The sequence below is a fragment of the Myxine glutinosa genome, chromosome 1 (genome assembly GCF_964187855.1).
Source record: "Myxine glutinosa chromosome 1, kmMyxGlut1.1, whole genome shotgun sequence".
NCBI classification, from domain to species: domain Eukaryota; kingdom Metazoa; phylum Chordata; class Myxini; order Myxiniformes; family Myxinidae; genus Myxine; species Myxine glutinosa.
Genome location: NC_136261.1, coordinates 322,990,772 through 323,010,271, shown reverse-complemented (window position 1 = coordinate 323,010,271; position 19,500 = coordinate 322,990,772). Strand labels below are relative to the sequence as shown.

The following is a 19,500-nucleotide window of genomic DNA, read 5'->3' as shown; positions in this document are numbered from 1 at the left end:
ACCATCCGTCTGGATGGATTCCATGCTATCCCTGCTCGGAGACCAGCCCCCGGATTTCTTATTCCAGGCACTTTTCCTATGCCAGCTACCTGCACGGGTACGCCTTGCGCTGGCCGGTTCCAAAATAAAGGAACCCCGCACCCTGGCCTTAGAGGCCGACAAGTATTTCGCGGCCTGCGACACGCGGTCGGTGTACGGTGCTGCCGTAGTGGATCCCGGCACAGAGGCTCCAGCGCTCCTGACTTCCCTCGTGGCCGCTGCTACGCCCCGTCCACTACCGCCGCCGCCACCACCACCACCGCGGCCGTTACCGCCGCAAACCTGGTGCTACTACCATGCCAGGTTCGGCCGCCAGGCTAAAACGTGTCACCCGCCGTGCTCTTTTGACGGGTCGGGAAACGACCGGCGTTCACTTGCGGCCATGAGCGTCGGCCATTCCGGCAGCCTCCTTTTCATCACGGACACCTTGTCCAGGCGCCGTTTCCTTTGCGATACAGGAGCGCAGGTAAGCGTCCCCCCCCCCCCCCCTGCCTCCACATCCGACAAGCAAACCGCGGGCCGGGACCCCGCTTTGCTTGCTGCCAATGGTACACCCATCCGCACATTCGGGAAGCGTTGCCTCTGCCTGCGGTTCGGAGGGCAGCGCTTTCAATGGTCGTTCGTGACCGCCAGCGTGCCAATGGCACTGCTTGGTGTGGACTTCCTATGTGCGAATGGGTTGTTGGTCGACGTGAAGCGTAGACGGCCCGTCCAGGCCGAAACCTTTAGCTCGCTCGCTTGTTTGCTGAGCGGCTCATTGAGCGGCTCACTGAGCGGCTCACCGAGCGGCTTGCCAAGCGGCTTGCTGGAAGGTTCTGTCCTGGCGAGTTTAGTTTGCACGCTTCCGGCAGCGGACGACTTTACCCGCCTCCTCGCCAGTTTCCCGGCCCTCACGCGGCCCACCTTCTCAGCGGTGGCCGTTAAACACGGGGTGGAGCACCATATCCCCACGGTCGGGCCGCCGGTCTATGCCCGGGCACGCCGACTCGAGCCCACGAAGCTCGCCGGGGCGAAAGCGGAGTTCGCCATGCTGGAGCGGCTGGGGATCGTACGGCGCTCCAACAGCGCTTGGGCTTCTCCTCTGCACATTGTGCCGAAGCCCGACGGGGGATGGCGGCCGTGCGGGGCCTACCGTCAGCTCAATGATGCCACCACCCCTGACCGCTACCCGGTCCCACATATTCAGGACTTTTCCGCCCGGTTGGCAAACACGACCGTGTTTTCGAAGGTGGATCTCATCCGGGGCTACCTCCAGGTCCCCGTCAAACCGGACGACGTCCCGAAGACGGCCGTCATCACCCCTTTCAGCCTCTTCGAGTTCCTAAGAATGCCTTTCGGGTTGAAGAATGCGGCCCAGGCGTTCCAGCGGCTTATGGACAGCGTCTTGCGCAACTTACCTTTCCTGTTTGTCTACCTGGACGACATCCTAGTCGCGAGCGCGTCCCGGGAGGAGCACCTGCTCCACCTCTGCACGCTTTTCGAATGCCTGGGCCAGCATGGCCTCATCATCAACCCCGCCAAGTGCCGTTTCGGCGTCGCCACCATCGACTTCTTGGGGCACCGCATCACCAGGCACGGAGCCGTCCCTTTACCGGCCAAGGTGGAGGCGGTCAGGGATTCCCCGCGGCCCCGCACGATCAAGGGGCTCCAGGAGTTCCTGGGTATGGTAAATTTTTACCACCGCTTCATGCCCCACGTCGCCCAGCTCCTCCGCCCCTTGCACGAGGCCCTCCGGGGCAAGCTGGGCAAAGGTGACATCGCCTGGTCGGAGCCGATGGCCGTGGCGTTTGCGGGCACAAAGCTGGCCCTGGCGGACGCCACCATGCTGGCGCACCCGGCGCCCGATGCACCGATCAGCCTCACCACCGATGCGTTGGACTACGTGGTGGGCGCAGTGCACGAGCAATGGGTACGTGGTGCTTGGCAACCGCTGGCGTTTTTTAGCCAGCAGCTTCGCCCGCATGAACGCCGTTATAGCACCTTCGACCGCGAGCTGCTCGGGCTCCACCTGGCGGTCCGACACTTCCGCCATCTGCCGGAGGGCCACCCGTTCACGGCTTTCGTCGACCACAAGCCCCTTGTGTTCGCGATGGCCAAGGTCGCCGAGCCATGGTCGGCACGGCAGCAGCGTCACCTCTCTGCCGTGTCCGAGTACACGACGGACATCCGTCACGTGGCAGGTAAGGACAACCCGGTGGCGGATTGCCTTTCCCGGTCCGTCGTGCATGCGGTCCACCTCGGGGTCGACTATGCCCAGATGGCGGAGGACCAGACCGCCGACCCCGGCGTCCAGGCCTTGCGGACCGCCGTCACGGGCCTCCGCGTCACCGAGGTGCCGTTCGACGCTGCGGGCGCAGCCCTCCTATGCGAAGTCTCCCTCGGCCGGCCTCGCCCAATCGTGCCCGCTGGCTGGCGGCGCCCCATTTTCGACGCCATCCACGGCCTGTCCCACCCGGGCAGGAAGGCATCCCAGAAGCTCGTAGCGGCGAAGTTCGTCTGGCATGGCCTCCGGAAGGACGTCCGTGACTAGACCAGGACGTGCCTCGCGTGCCAGCGCGCAAAGGTCCACCGCCACACCCAGGCCCCGTTGGCCCTGTTTGCGGTGCCCGAGCGTCGGTTTGACCACATCCACGTCGACTTGGTGGGACCTCTGCCCCCCTCGCGGGGGTTCACCCACCTCCTCGCCATGGTCGACCGCACCACACGGTGGCCGGAGGCCGTCCCATTGGCGGCGACGTCTGCGGCTGAGGTGGCGCAAGCCTTTATCGCCACTTGGGTTGCCCGGTTCGGTGCCCCCTCGGACATCTCGTCTGACCGCGGCCCCCAGTTCACCTCGGAGCTCTGGGCTGTGGTGGCGCAAGGGCTCGGGGTGAAACTACACCGCACCACGGCCCACCACCCCCAGGCCAATGGCTTGTGCGAGCGCTTTCATCGCTCCATGAAGGCCATGCTCCGGGCCAGCCTCCGCGACGGCGGCTGGGTCGACAGACTCCCCTGGGTCCTGCTGGGCCTCAGGACGGCGCCCAAGGACGAGCTGCGTGCGTCCTCGGTGGAGCTGGTCTTCGGGCAACCACTGCGGGTACCGGGTGTATTTATCCCCGACTCCACGGCTCCTTGGTCTGCGGCGCAACAGTGCTCCGCCCTTCAGGAGACCGCCCGGAGGTTCGCCCCGGTGCCGACGGCACACCACGGTTGCCTGCCTTCCCACGTCGCCCCGGAGCTTCGCACGGCAAAGTACGTCTTCATCCGGCACGACGCCCACCGGGCACCGCTACGGCCCCCGTACGACGGGCCCTTCCACGTGCTGGAGACCGGGGACAAATTTTTCACCATCGACATCGGCGGTGCCCCGGATCGCATTTCCGTGGACCGCCTCAAGCCGGCCCACCTCGATCCGGACCACCCCCCGCCAGCAGCTCTGCCTCCGCGTCGAGGCCGCCACCCGGCGGTCGGACCCCCGGCACCCCCCAGCCTCGCTGGCCCGCTACCCCCCAGCCCTGCACCCATCGCCAGGGGGCGTTTCCGCCGGGTCATCCGGCTTCCCCGCAAACTCCACCTTCAGGTGTGCGGGAATTCTGGGGGGGGGTGCGTGTGGCAGGCACAAGGGGCAATAATTCCGCGCACCAGTGGGTGGCGCGAGCGCCCAGGCGGGGATCGAAGGCACATGCCCCGCCCTCCGACCGATCGGCCACGCCCGGGGACTAGGCGTGGCCTCGGCACATATATGCGGGCTCTAAGCTCGAGCCCGCCCAGTGCTGCAGTGCGAGCTTTGGAATAAAGACTCTTTGTTATACAAACGCGTTGTGGCCTACCTCTGTGGCAATCGAGTCGTGTGTGCGCAGCACCCACAATATAATGTAAATGAATAATCAGATCCACAATACTACAGTATATACTGTATTTGGCTCACTGTGAGCGAATGGCCTGGGGGTTAAGAGCCCATGATGGGTGAAGGCTACATTGAGACACATTGAAATTGCAATTTATATTTGAACTGATTCTGAAAAAGTCAGATATTACTTTAAATCACAGGTTTTAGTGATTTTCTGGGTTCCATATTGTTGGGGAGGGTAGGTGAGGAGACGAGTCATAAGTATATATGTATGTGTGTGTCCATTTCACACTCAACATGTTTGACGTGTATTGCTATCTCATATACAGTAGTTATAACGTTTATGGAATATGTGTGTGATCTTGTCAATATACATGTATTGATCAACAAAAGTTTTTTTTTCTTTCTTTCCATGAAAATCAGTTGTTAAAAAATAAAATCCCCAACATACACTACATGACCAAAAGTATGTGGACACCCAAACATCGAACATCTCATTCCAAAATTATGGGCATTGATATGGAGTTTGTCTCCCCCTCCCCCTTTGCTGCTATAACAGCCTCCACTCTTCTGGGAAGGCTTTCCACTAGATGTTAGAACATTGCTGTGGGGATTTACTTCCATTAAGCCACAAGAGCATTAGTGAGGTCAGGCACTGATGTTTGGCGATTAGGCCTGGCTTGCAGTCGGCGTTCCAATTCATCCCAAATGTGTTCGATGGGGTTGAGGTCAGGGCTCTGTGCAGGCCAGTGAAGTTCTTCCACACCAATCTCAACAAACCATTTCTGTATGGACCTCGCTTTGTGCACGGGGGCATTGTCATGCTGAAACAGGAAAGGGCCTTCCCAAAACTGTTGCCACAAAGTTGGAAGCACACAATCATCTAGAATGTCATTGTATGCTGTAGCATTAAGATTTCCCTTCACTGGAACTAAGGGGTCGAATCCGAACCATGAAAAACAGCCCCAGACCATTATTCCTCCTCCACCAAACATTACAGTTGGCACTATGCATTCGGGCAGGTAGCGTTCTGGCATCTGCCAAACCCAGCTTCGGACTGCCAGACGGTGAAGCGTGATTCATCACTCCAAAGAACGCGTTTCCACTGTTACAGAGTCCAATAGCGGCGAGCTTTACACCAATCCATCCAACGCTTGGCATTGTGCATGGTGATCTTAGGCTTGTGTGTGGCTGCTCGGCCATGGAACCCCATTTCATGAAGCTCCCAATGAACAGTTGTTGTGCTGACGTTGCTTCCAGAGGCAGCTTGGAACTCGGTAGTGAGTGTTGCAACCCGAGGACAGACGATTTTTACACGCTATGCGCTTCAGCACTCGGTGGTCCCATTCCGTGTGCTTGTGTGGCCTACCACTTTGCGGCTGAGATGTTGTTGCTCCTAGACGTTTCCACTTCAACAATAACAGCACTTACAGTTGACTGGGGCAGCTCTAGCCACACAGAAATTTGACGAACTGACTTGTTGGAAAGGTGGCATCTTATGACGGTGCCATGTTGAAAGTCACTGAGCTCTTCAGTATGGCCCATTCTACTGCCAACGTTTGTCTATGGAGATTGCATGGCTGTGTGCATGATTATATATATACCTGTCAACAATGGGTGTGGCTGAAACAGTCGAATCCACTAATTAGAAGGGGTGTCCACATACTTTTGGTCATGTAGTGTACCTCTGTCATTGGAAAGAAATACCTTCTGTTGGACCTAACCTTTAACTTTTCCAGCAGATGCTCCAACATTGGAGCATAAAATTACATTACATTCATAAAAGACAATTACATTCCATTGTGTACTTTGTCGGGGAGGGGTACAAAATTCTGGATTATTTAGCATACATTATAATAAATAAGAAATGACTCAAGTATAGCACTGATAGCAACAAGCATTCATGACAACTATTGGGGAGTACGCCACTTCGCGGTGGTTGTACCCCCTAACTCAAGCTGTGGGCCAATTCTTCCCCATTCTTCTCTGCTGCCCAAATTCGTCAGGGCAGCATGGTCATCGTCAGTGCTGATCCGTCCCCATGGACCAGCCCTTTCCCTCTTGTCTGTCTGTCTCTGTCTCTGTCTCTGTCTCTGTCTCTGTCTCTCTCTCTCTCTCTCTCTCTCTCTCTCTCTCTCTCTCTCTCTCTCTCTCTCTCTAACTTGTTGTGGCCCTGATTTGGTGAAGGCAGAGGTAACACCATCCTTGACGTGAGGATCTCTGGGTCGCTCCTAGGAGATCGATCGGCTGTCTCCATGCCACGGGCTTGTTCAAGAGAACTTCGAGAGAAAAGAAAAGAGAAGAATTACAAAACGGCTGTTTTGAATCATTCATTTAATCAGTTTTGTAGCTCAACAATGCTGTCCAAAAGTTTAACGTGTTATTGGATGTGCAATCCTCACAGCGAACTGATAGGTACTTTAAAGGTTTATATGTTTGCATCTTGCTAGATTGTTTGAGGATTTGTGTTGTATTAAACCTATACATATGTTGTATTAAATGTGTCCATGCTATCCCTACATCGGAAGTTTAGCGACTTCCTGACTATGTAAAAACTTCTCATTGAGTTTTAAAATACAAAGCACTGTTAAAAAAAAAATGAATCAAATATCAATATCACTTGACTATTCCGATGGCTCATAAAAGGATAATGCTCTCTTTCACAGACGTGCCTTTGCTGGAAAGCTTTATTGAAAGAGCAGAAAAAATTTACTCTGCAAAGCCAGAAAACTTTGTGGGAGACAAGAAAGTTGACATCAAAAGAGTAAATGATTGGGTAAAAGAGAAAACAGACAACATGATTAAGAACTTTCTTACTGATCTTCCAGATAATGTGGATCTTTTGTTGCTTAGTGCCATCTATTTCAAAGGTAGGCCCATAAAGGAAAACAAAATAGGTATTAAAAACAAAAACCCATAGTATTGCAATGTACTAGAGTTTATCACTTTAAATTTTTTTTATGTGAACACACTAGCAATTCGTTTGAAATACAACAATATCTTGCATTTGTGCGTCCCTGATTGGTTGTGAAAAGCATTAGAAATAAATAATATCTAGGGAAATGCAATATTGTTTTTCTTTTTTGTTATCCTACTGTATATCCAAAAGCGATTTTTGTGTGCATTTTTCTTGTAATACGTTATTTGAAATTTGCATCACATTTCAATTGTATACGTTAGCAGAAAACATTGTGTCCCTTGATTAAACAAAAGAAACAATATCCATCCATTTATGTTGTTTAAGCTCCAAATACAAACATGACTCATTGCAGGTCAGTGGATGGAATCATTTTCCAGCATGCACACCACAAAAACCAGGTTTTACTTAAGTAAACAGACAAGCAAACAAGTGGAAATGATGTTTGGACCACAGAGGAAAATCAAGATGGCTGTTTATGAACATTTGAACTGTGAGGTACAGTACCTTTATTTTGATAGTCTCCCTATCTTTCGCTGTTTCAAATTGTGTCGTAGTTTTCACATGTACCAGGATCGTAATTATCGGGGTATTGTTGAAGTTTTACATCATACCTGTGAGTACAAGCAGCATGATGTCATCTACAACAAAATGTCATTTATCATCACCTTTCTTAGTAATTTGTTTTGCTATCTCGTCTGATATCTCATTAGAGTCTCAAGTGAAGTTGTCAATGCTGTGCTTTATGTATACAGGAAAGTTTGCACCTCATGTTCAGCAGTCAATGCTCTGCTTGAGGATTTGTCTGGCAAAACATTGCCTGGAGTCTTGATCTTGCCAACTTTTGTACGCTTAAAAGTATTGTCGCGTTCCTGGTAATTGGAATCTTTCCAAGGAACGGATAGCCGAACGACCTGTTACTCCGAGGCATTCAGTTCAAAAATATAGCGGAGAATACGCGTGGGGGAGCAAGAGGGAGGGGGGAAACCGGAATTTACCCTTTCGGATTCCAACGGCAGCCCTCGAACCTATAATAAATAAACTCACACGAAACGGATATTAAAATGTACAAAAATAACAGGTCCATTTCATAAAATGCAGGTACAAGGAAAATGCGCGATAAACTAAATTCCTAAATGCGACATCCCTACAAACGGATCCAAAGACAGACGAAAGGGAAAAATAACTGAAATTAAATATGAGTCTCTGTGCACTTAACTAAACTTGGCCGGTGGGGTCTCGTCAGTCCGCGAACGGGTCCAGGAGGTCCATGCACGGGAACACATGCCTTGGCGTGAAGTCCATGCGCGGAACCAGGTCTCAAGGTGCCCTCGTTCACTCGGCCACGCTTGTGGGCGCGAAACAGGCCTAATGCGCGAAACGAACGGTAGGCGTGCAGCCCTCTCTTCCACGCCGTGCTCGTCCATCCGTTCTCTGCACGGAGAACCGCAATTCCCGGGCCGCGGCTCTTCTGCCTTCCAACCACCAGCAAGGTCTCGGAACACTGCTGGTCCACTATGAGCTTCCTTGAGCCAGAGAGCAAAGTGCCACCGTTCGTACGAGGTCTAGTATGAGAAAGCACAAGAGGGAATCATGCCCGTTTGCTTTGGTCTTCAGAACGACAAGGCACAAGGGAGCTAAATGTCGGTCAGAGCGTTCTGAACTCCCCATGCGTCAAAAGGACAAATATCAGGAACACAGTCTTTTGTTCCTCAGGCTCCGACATCATCTCAACACATCTCCGTCCCGACCCTATCAGCGAGTTTCATCCTACTAGTCCTTTCTGTCAATCAAACCCCGCCCAATCACAGCTCCTCGGGACGTGGCCTCACAGATCTTTCGGCCTGTGTGCTTCCGACATCAGGGTTGTCAGTGGCAGTCCTTCATGCCTGGCTTCCGGGTAGTTTTTATTAATTAGTGTGTTTAATTAGGGCGATTTTGGCTAGTGTCTATGGTGTGGTACCAAAAGGGACATAGGAATAAAGTACAGACGTAACGACATACAGGGGATAAATTACCCATAATCCCTGAGCTAATTAACATACCCCACTCCTCGTAATGGGGACCAAGGTACACTTACACGACTCATAGTCTACCGGATCCCTACTTATAGTACATCGAGGTGGTTCTTCTTCTTCGCGACAGTCTGAGCACACTAATCTATACACTCTACCTGGTCTATGGTATCACTACCCCCTACAAACGTAACAGTATGCTTCCTGGCCACGATTGCATCAACTCTTAGTCTTTCTTTTAGCCAAAACCATATATTATAATCACATTTTGAGTAATTATGCCTATGTATCCAAGTTTATGTGCTTTCAAACATAATTTAGTCCTGTGCAGATCCATTGCGTTTTCTTCTCTTTTTTTCTATTTCATTATTGTTGGCATTTATATGAACTGTTCAACAGCGATAATCAGCCCAAAATGATTGAGAAATGAGTCAAAGGATTCATATGAATGATTAACCAAAGCAATATGTTGCCACGATGTGAAACTTTCACCCTCTCAAAACCATCATGAAAAATTGATCTGTGTGGTCGTGGTGAACTCATCAGTAACTAGAACAGGACTCGGAAGAGCACATACCCCCACCAGGCTGAACAGTTTATGTTTTGTACCCCACTGATAGGCCAGATCTGGATCCGGACCTGAACCAAAATCTAATCGCTCGTTCTTGTCGACGAAACAACTCATCCACGTAGTTTTGTCATAATCCGTGCACAACATTTTGAAACATGCTATATATTGTCGCGCGGACCCTTCCGGTTAAGACCAGGGACCGCGGATGGACCAGAACAGATTTACTTGAGGCGACGACCAAACACGGATTCGGCTATAAAACGCGGGAGGAAGAAGGGAAGTGCAAGCTGTGGTAAAAGCGCTTACCTGGAGCGCGCCGACTGCAGCTTCGATCCTGCAGGGAATTAATGAACTCACGAACGACAAGATATAATGTACAAAAATAAAGATTTATTCCATGGACCCGATACAATCAAACGCGACGGCCATCAAATAAACTAAATCCTACGTTGGGATCCCACACACCTCACTTCAGAAATGAGACACAGGAATGGATGAAAGGAAAAGAATCGTCGTGTGGTTGTGAATGTGGTGCGTCCTTATCTGTCTTGTCGTCTTGTCCCTACGCAGCTCCAATCTCCGCTGCACACCACGAGGTCCCTCGCTCCAGCACCACAGCACCGCGGAGGACCGGGCCAAAGCCCACTCCAGGCTCCTCGTCGACCGCCCATGAGGTCTGTGCACCACTCTAAGCTCCAGGAGCACCGAGCACCACTCCAAGCACCACGCCGATGGTGAACTAACGACCTCCAGGACCTCTCAAGACCAAGAAGAAACGCAAGAGCTTCAGAGGGACGTGCTGCGCAAGAGCTAGAGCAAGACCAGAGGGACGTGCTGCGCAAGAGTTTGAGCTGGACATGCAAGAGTTCGAGCTGGACGTGCAAGAGTTCGAGCTGGATGTGCAAGAGTTAGAGCTGGACGCGCAAGAGCGAAAATGTCGTTCGGCGCGCCCTTATATGACCTGGGTTACGACGTCAGCCTTGGCGCGCCACCCAATAAGCGCCTTCCACCGAACCTCCCAGCTCCTTCCCTCTAATCACAACCTCCTTGGCATGTTGCTATGCAAGTTCGTGATGCGTCTGGCAGTAGCTATCATCGGTGGTGTCCTGGCCTGGTTTCCTGTCCGGTTTCTTCCAAAGTCATGGTAAGGGAGGGGAATTAATTAGTGTGTGCGCTAGGGACCTATCTAAGTGTTTAAATGAGTGCATTGCCATAAGGGGCAAAGGTTTGATTACCAGGTGTGACACACAGGGGTTTAACTTAATCCCTACACTATCAAACACCCGAACATCCTGGTATGTTCACAAGCAGACATCTTAACCCGACAAACCGGACTAAAACACAGAATTTATTACAGGTAGATTCCCTATCGCGACAGTCGAATACCTACCTATACAGATCTACCTGACTCTAGATATTGCTTTACCCTGCTGACATAACAATATCATGCTTGGCCCTATCTCTCAATGTTGAGGAATAATTTAACTAGAACGACACTCTTCGACGTCACAACATCGACTGATATGCCTCCACCCACATTATTACATAATAATACATATTTGTACCAAGTTTGATTTAAATCCCTTCAGCTGTTCTCAGGTTATCTCATTTTTACCTGACAGGACCTCTGATCTTTGACGTCTTGATGCCATTATCCAATCAGTTCATCTTTGCATCATATATACTTCTATCAAGTTTGTTCAAAATCCCATCACTTGTTCACAAGTTGGCGCAGCAACGTAATTCTTACTTAACATGACCTTTGACCTCTTGACCCCAAAATTTAATCAGTTCATGTTTACATAATTATACATACTTGTACGAAGTTTGATTTAAATCCTTCAGCTGTTCTCAAGTTATCACATTTTTACCTGACATGACCTCTAACCTTTAACCTCTTGATGCCATAATCCAATCAGTTCATCTTTGCATCATATATACCCATACCAAGTTTGTAAAAAAAATCCCATCACTGGTTCATGAGTTGGCATGGCAACATAATTTTTATTTAACATGATCTCTGACCTTTGGCCTTTGACTCCTTGACTCCAAAATTTAATCAGTTGATCTTTACCTCATTATATATACCTGCACCACTTTGACTTAGATCCCTTCAGCCGTTCTTAAGTTATCGTGGCAACGAAATAATTGTAACTTCACATGATCACTGATCTTTGACCTCTTGACACCAAAATCGAATCAGTTTATCTTTGCACCATAATATATAATTATACCAAGTTTGGTGAAAATCCCATGACTGTTTCACAAGTTAGCTTGGTAACAGAATTTTTACCTGATGGGGAATCTGACATTTGACCTTTTGACACCAAAATCTAATCAGTTAATCTTTACATCATTATACATACCTGTACCAAGTTTGAATTAGATCACTTCAGCTGTTCTCAAGTTATAGACCTATTACAGACTTTGAACTTTGACCTTGTGACCCCAAAATCTATTCCGTTCATCTTTACATCATTCTACATAATTGTCCAAATTGCTGATCTGAGATGAGGTTGTTGGAGAAAAAGAAGGATTTTATGTCAACTGCGATGATGGATTGCATGACCTTGCTGATGATTGGAAGTAAGCTCATAGGTCGGTAGTGAAGGAGATCACTTTAACTATAAGGTATTTAACATCACCAATTAACATTCACCTATAGACATTATAAGGTGATGACACTATAAGGTGTCACTAAAAGGACACTATAAGGTGAAAGATTAACTAGGCACGATAAGGTATTTACTATAAGGTATTTAACTATAAGGACACTATAAGGTATATAATATTACCTATAAGACATTTAACATTCACCAATTAATACTAGTAGGTGGGAAACCGGCCCAGCTTAGTATCTGTCCAGCTGAGGGATGGCTCACTGTTTGAGCAACACTCTACCTGCAAAGCACCGACCATAATTGGGCAGAGAATCAAACCCAGAGTAGATAGCTCAAAGGTAAGTGTGCTACCTCTTTACCACCCTGTCGGCCCACCCACTCCTACTCCAGGCATTTATGTATTTTATATATTATGTAATGCTCATCCAGGTAGCTCAATAAACATGGCCAGTTCACTTTAGGCTGGGGCACTAGCTCCGTGCTGATGACTGCCAGGTAGCTGGAAATACCAGTTTGGAGATGCACCCTGTCTAACCCTACAATTAGCACTACACTATATACTGTATAACACTGCAGTATGAGTTCAGGCTTCTTTTAAAATTTATTTTCCGTCCTGGTTACCTCTACATATCTCATTGTATGGACCATAGACAAGATGTTGTGTGTCAGGCACAATTTGTTGGCGAATATTCATACAGCAATAGCCATATCGAGTGGCATATGGATTTTGCTCCCACAACAATGAAGCGGTTTATATTTCAGAAAAGCATTGAGCAACGCATTAACTTGTTTTCTCTCTCTCTTTCCTTCCCTGTCTATTTTAAGATTGGGGTTATTCCCTTTTCCGGTGGTATTGATTTGGTGGTATTCCTTCCAAAGATACCAGACGCCAATCTCACATTAATAGAAAGTTCACTCAGCAGTTCTTTCTTTAAAGATTTGGACCATAAGCTGGAAGAAATGACTGCAAACATCTATGTTCCCAAGTTCAAGATCGAATCTGAGCAAAATTTAATGCCAGTGTTGGATAATCTTGGTAAGTTTTGTTACCACATTCTTCAACTGCATCCTCGGGCCTCTGCGCTCCTTTAACCTTGATAACTCCACTCTCTTTACTCTTTTCTCAGTCAGGTGCTGTCTGAAAAGCTATGTAACTTCTGTTGTATTTTGTTTCAGTTGATGACAATATAAAACAAATACGTTAATGAACAGGATTATATATAATTAAATTTATATATGTAAGAAAATGACATGCCTAGACCAGGAATCGAACACAGGTCCTCTAGGTGAACCGTACCAGTGCTCTGCTATCTGAGCTATCTGGGCGACCTTGATCGTACCACCTATTTTACTCCAGGGGGGCCCAGGATTACCCACCCAAAATTTCGTTGCGATCGGTTCAGCCGTTTTTGCGGTACCTGGAAACAGACAGAAAGACAGACATTTGGTGAATTATAGTAAGATGAAGTCCAAATTGTAACTTTTTCCATAAATTATGTAGATGGTCCCTTTGTGTGTGAAATGTCTCTCCTACATGGTTGCTAATATATATGTTTTTCTCCATCAGGTTTGGATGACCTCTTCCATCATCCCAACTTTTCAGGGATCTCGACTGTACCTCTTGCCATTACTAATGCCTTGCACAAGGCTGCCATTGAAGTTTCGGAAGAGGGAGTTAAGGCTGCTGCGGTCACTGCCTTAATGGCCAACCGTGCACTGTTTCATGATGTACGCACACCAGAGTTTAGGCTTAATCGTCCGTTCGTTTTTGCTATTATTGATCAGCATTCGAGAGCCGTTCTCTTTTTGGGGCGCTTTGTTGGGCCTGACTCACAACAACAAACACGTTCAAAGCATGCAATGGAAAGCAGTGATGAACAAAGAGAGGATGAATCATCCAGCGATGAAACTTCCAAAGATTAATCTTTACACCAGAATAAAAATAAGACTTTTCGAACATGGCCTTTTTCTTCATTGTTAAAACATGTATAACCATTGTTCATACGAGTTTGAAGGGTGTTTCCCTAAAGAATGCCTTTTTTTCCCGACCGGATGCACACCTCAGACTTTAATAATTTTTAATCCATTTTCCACCAGCGGCTTTCACAAGATTCAAATGCGTTCGAAACGACCTCAACAAATTGCAAAAGAGGTCAGTATCACCTTTCATTCCTTCCAAGACCTCATTGATTATATCCATTAAACGGTCACGGGAACACTGTTCGCTCTCCAAAAAATTCAACAAGCGGTCTTCAACTCGCTCTTTCATAATGGCTCCAAGGTTCTCCGCTGGATTGAGGTCTGGCAAATTTCCAGGCCATCGCCCAAAGCCAACGCTGTGAAAATAATGCCAAACAAAGCCAACTATGTGCAGCCTTAACGGGCCTGAGAGTGTCTGCAAAAGCTTGCGTGCAATTCCAAACGCGACACAGGCGGCGATCCTTTGAGCAACGAGTTTTTCAGTCATATCTAAAAAAAATGAGAAAAAAGAAAAAAAATTGAGATTTTTTGGAGACTTTTCACCTCGCAGCACATGCGTTGTTGAGACTTGCTACAATTAATTATAATCACTTGTACATTCACATTGCAGTATGTGTGAGCGCGCGATTCGTTTCGGGGAAAAAAAGGCATTCTTTAGGGAAACACCCTTTACCATCATTGCTCATATACCATCGGAAGCTAAATGTAAGTTCAAAAGGTGTGCTCTTTCATTATGGTGAAGAGTAAAATGGTAAATTTACTTTAATTTCCTTACCAATTTATTTTCAACTTCAGTATGCAACTAATACATTTGAGATAAACTCTAAACAATTGGTATTCTAATTAATTAATTAGCTTTGTATTCTAAAATTTGTCAGACATAAATTTTATCTTGTGAAAAAAAGAAACTTCAAGAACTTTGTATTATGACAAATGTCCTTTGAACAATTGCTCACTGCTTGCAATTTCTGGACATTTTTTCATTTTTGAAAAATTCAATATACCAACTTTGTACTCAGACAAAAAAGTTTTCTGTATATCTCTCGTTGTTTTTCTTTTCAACCACTTTGTCAAACTGTGTTGTTTTAGGACTTGGAATAGTAATTGTTGACTTCTATCATGATTCTTCATAATTTACACAGGAGAGTTCAGAGATGTATTTGAAGATGAACTTTGTTTGCAGTGACCTGTGGATGCCAGAATGTTCGCTTCCTGAAATTGAATGGGAATTTAGAAAACGTGAAAGCAAACAAGCTTGGTGCCCCCCTTATAGTGCCTTCAAAAAGTAATCATACCCCCATGACCTTTTTCATATTTTGTTGTGTTCCATCCTGAATTTAAAATGGATTAAATTGAGATTTTTCTCACTGATCTACACATCATACCCCATAATGTCAAAGTGGAATTTTCTTTTCGAATTATTTACAAAATAATTACAAATTATTACTATCCCAGCCACAATTATTCGCCCATTATTGTGGGGTTGCCCGTTGAAGCCCAAGTCCTTTACAAGCCAGTTAGCCAGACCTGACGTTCGACTAAGGTTAGGGCAGGAATTTGGCCATGGTGCCGGTCATAGGTCACTTACTCTTCGTGAAAGGCACCTTGGGATCTTTAACGTCCACTAACTAATGCCGGCAGATGGGATGCAAATTTTATTGTCCATCCGAGGGACGGCACACCCATTGATCAATCACCCTGCCTGTGAAACAACGGGATGACACTTTATAGATGGGTCGAGATTCAAACCCAGGCTGGACAGTACTGAACTGAGAGTGCTTACCCTCTAGGCCAGGGGTCAGCAACCTAAAATAAAAACTAGAAAGCATCTGAAAATGCAAAGCTTGTCCATGTCCATTTGTATTCAGACATCTTTTGTCCGTGTGCTAAAAATAATGAAAACAGTTTTTTTTAAATGCAAAATTAAAATTGATGATTTTATGCAGCTTTGACCTTTGAGCTTTAGATAAATTTAAAAAATCAGCTTCTAGCTTTTGATTGGTGAACCAATTATGTGACCTGCAAATTCTTAAAATTTCAAGTCAATTGGAGGAAAATGACAATTTTATGCAAATTTGACCTTTTGATCTAAAAAAAAAAACAATCGGCTATGAGCTTTTGATTGGTGAACCAACTCAATGACCCAATATGCAAATTCTTAAAATTTCAGGTCAATTGGATGAAAATTGATGATTTTATGTGATGCTGACCTTTAACCTTTTGACTTTTTGACCAAGTTATTAATATGCCTTCTCCATATCTCTTATTATAATAGAGCAAACTTATATGGTTATGTCGTTATGTCGTGATCTCGCTATGTTTATATGCAACGAAAACGACTTCTTCTTTTTCAAATAAAATTACCACCATCTTAATTAACCCTCTTAATTGCGTTAAGACTGCTGAGACCCCTCAGACCTTCAACAACCCTTTAATTCCCCCAAGACCCTTCAGACCACCAAGACCCCTGAAGACCCAAAATACCCTGAAGACCCCCAAAGACCTGAAAGACCCAAAACACCCCAAAGACCCAAAATACCCTTCAAGGCCCTGAGGCTCAAAAAGACCCTGAATACCCAAAAACCCAAAAGACCCGAAGACCCAAAATACCCCGAAGACCCAAAACACCCAGAAGACACAAAACACCCCGAAGACACAAAACACCCCGAAGACCCAAAACACCCCAAAGACCCAAAACACCCCAAAGACCCAAAACACCCCAAATACCCAAAACACTCCGAAGACCCAAAACACCCCAAAGACCCAATACACCCCGAAGACCCAAAACACCCTGAAGACCCAAAACACCCCAAAGACCCAATACACCCCGAAGACCCAAAACACCCTGAAGACCCAAAACACCCAGAAGACCCAAAACACCCCGAAGACTCAAAACATCCCGAATACCCAAAACACCCCGAAGACCCAAAACACCCCGAAAACCCAAAACACCCCAAAGACCCAAAACACCCCGAACAACCAAAACACCCCAAAGACCCAAAACACCCCTAAGACCAAAAACACCCCAAAGACCCAACACACCCCGAAGACCCAAAACACCCCGAAGACCCAAAACACCCCAAAGACCCAAAACACCCCGAAGACCCAAAACACCCCGAATACCCAAAACACTCCGAAGACCCAAAACACCCCAAAGACCCAATACACCCCGAAGACCCAAAACACCCCGAAGACCCAAAACACCCCAAAGACCCAATACACCCCGAAGACCCAAAACACCCCAAAGGCCCAAAACACCCAGAAGACCCAAAACAACCCGAAGACTCAAAACATCCCGAATACCCAAAACACCCCGAAGACCCAAAACACCCCGAAAACCCAAAACACCCCAAAGACCCAAAACACCCCGAACAACCAAAACACCCCAAAGACCCAAAACACCCCTAAGACCAAAAACACACCGAAGACCCAAAACACCCCAAAGACCCAATACACCCCGAAGACCCAAAACACCCCGAAGACCCAAAAGACCCTGAAGACCCAAAACACCCCAAAGACCCAAAACACCCCGAACACCCAAAACACCCCAAAGACCCAATACACCCTGAAGACCCAAACACCCCGAAGACCCAAAAGACCCTGAAGACCCAAAACACCCCAAAGACCCAAAACACCCCGAACACCCAAAACACCCCGAAGACCCAAAACACCTCAAAGACCCAAAACACCTCAAAGACCCAAAACACCCCGAAGACCCAAAACACCCCAAACACCCAAAACACCCCGAACACCCAAAGACCCCGAAGACCCAAAACACCCCAAAGACCCAAAACACCCAGAAGACCCAACACACCCCGAAGACCCAACACACCCCGAAGACCCAAAACACCCCGAAGACCCAAAACATCCCGAACACCCAAAACACCCCGAACACCCAAAGACCCCAAAGACCCAAAACACCCCGAAGACCCAAACACCCAGAAGACCCAAAACACCCCGAAGACCCAAAACACCCTGAAACCCCAAAACACCCTGAAGTCCAAAAACACCCCAAAGACCAAAAAGATCCCGATGACCCAAAAGACCCCGATGACCCAAAAGACCCCGAAGACCAAAAAGACTCTGAAGACCCAAAAGACCCCAAAGACCAAAAAGACCCCAAACACCCAAAAGACACTGAAGACCAAAAAGACTCCGAAGACCCAAAAGACACCGAAGACAAAAATACCCTAAAGACCCAAAACACCTCAAAGACCCCAAAAATACCCTTAAAGGCCCAGAGGATCCAAAAGACCTTGAAGACCCAAATGGCCCTGAAGACCCAAAACACCATGAAGACGAAAAGACACCGAAATGGTCAAAGATGCCTACCCCTCTGAAACGACGTGTGGTGAGGCGCGTGGAACGCGCCGAGTCACGCTCGTTATCATAATAAAGCTTAGTAGAAAATTTGATGACAAAATTCAAATCGTAAATTTAAAGTTCAGGTCAATTGGATGAAAATTGACGATTTTAAGTGAGTTGACCTTTAACCTTTTGACGAAATAATGGTGTCTTTTGCATATTATCATAATAAAGCTTAGCTGAAAATTTGATGACAAAACTGAAATGGTAAATTTATATTTCAGGTCAATTGGATGAAAATTGATGATTTAAAGTGAGTTGACCTTTAACCTTTGGACCTTTTGACGAAATAATAATGTCTTTCCATTTTATCATAATAAAGCTTCGTTGAAAATTTGATGACAAAACTAAAATGGTAAATTTAAATTTCAGGTCAATTGGATGAAAATTGATGATTTTAGTAATGATGACCTTTGACCTTTTGACAAAATTCTTAATTTGCTTTCTCCGTATTATCATAATAAAGCTTTGATGACAATAGCTGAAATGGTAAAAAAGAAAAAGAAAAAAGGGTCACGGCCCTGACAGACAGCCACACAGAAACGATTACAAAACCTCGTCGACATGCTATGAAGAGGCATTGTTTCAAATTTGGTCAAAAATGCAAGGTCTTCAGTGCCGCAATGCATGCAACCCCTATTTCAATAATTGAGTAAGAGGATGGAGACACACATCGATTTGTAATGCAATAAATGTTTACTGATATGCACAACCTTTTTACATACTCCATGTCCTCACACTTTACACATTGGTGTTTTTACCACTATTTCCTATTTCCTCTCTCCCTCCCTCTCGCTCTCTCTGTCTCTCTCTCTCTCTCTCTCCTGGAGGACACCAACATGCTTACCTGCTCTACCATCTCCTTCAATACCATCATATCAGTGGTCCGGCTAATGCAGACCCTCTGAGCTGGAGGTCTGAGATCTCCGTGAATGACCAAACGGTCTCCGATTCACACAGTGTTCAACAGATTGTAATAAGTTATGCTGCGTTCAATTGACCATTTTCAATCCCTCAGGGATCATTCAAAATAAAGCCGAGACTGGCGGTTGCTCGCACGGGAAGGCAGAAGGTGGGAAAACGTTACTTCTAAATTATGGCTTGTTTGAAATGAATATGGGGGTTAAGGAAGGACAAGACACTATAAATAAACGGAACAG

General features: G+C 47.0%; 1 protein-coding gene across 3 annotated transcripts in view; it reads left to right on the top strand.

Moving 5' to 3' along the window:
* The window catches only part of LOC137411362 (pigment epithelium-derived factor), a 67,948-nt gene extending 52,589 nt beyond the window's left edge, over positions 1-15,359 (top strand). For all 3 annotated transcript variants that reach the window (XM_078769704.1, XM_078769702.1, XM_078769703.1), the window contains exons 5-8: positions 6,538-6,741; positions 7,144-7,286; positions 12,821-13,031; positions 13,563-15,359. In XM_078769704.1, the coding sequence (XP_078625830.1) occupies positions 6,538-6,741; positions 7,144-7,286; positions 12,821-13,031; positions 13,563-13,918 (914 nt within the window). In that variant the 3' untranslated portion in view covers positions 13,919-15,359. The remainder of the gene's footprint in view (positions 1-6,537; positions 6,742-7,143; positions 7,287-12,820; positions 13,032-13,562) is intronic.
* The last annotated feature ends 4,141 nt before the right edge of the window (positions 15,360-19,500 follow it).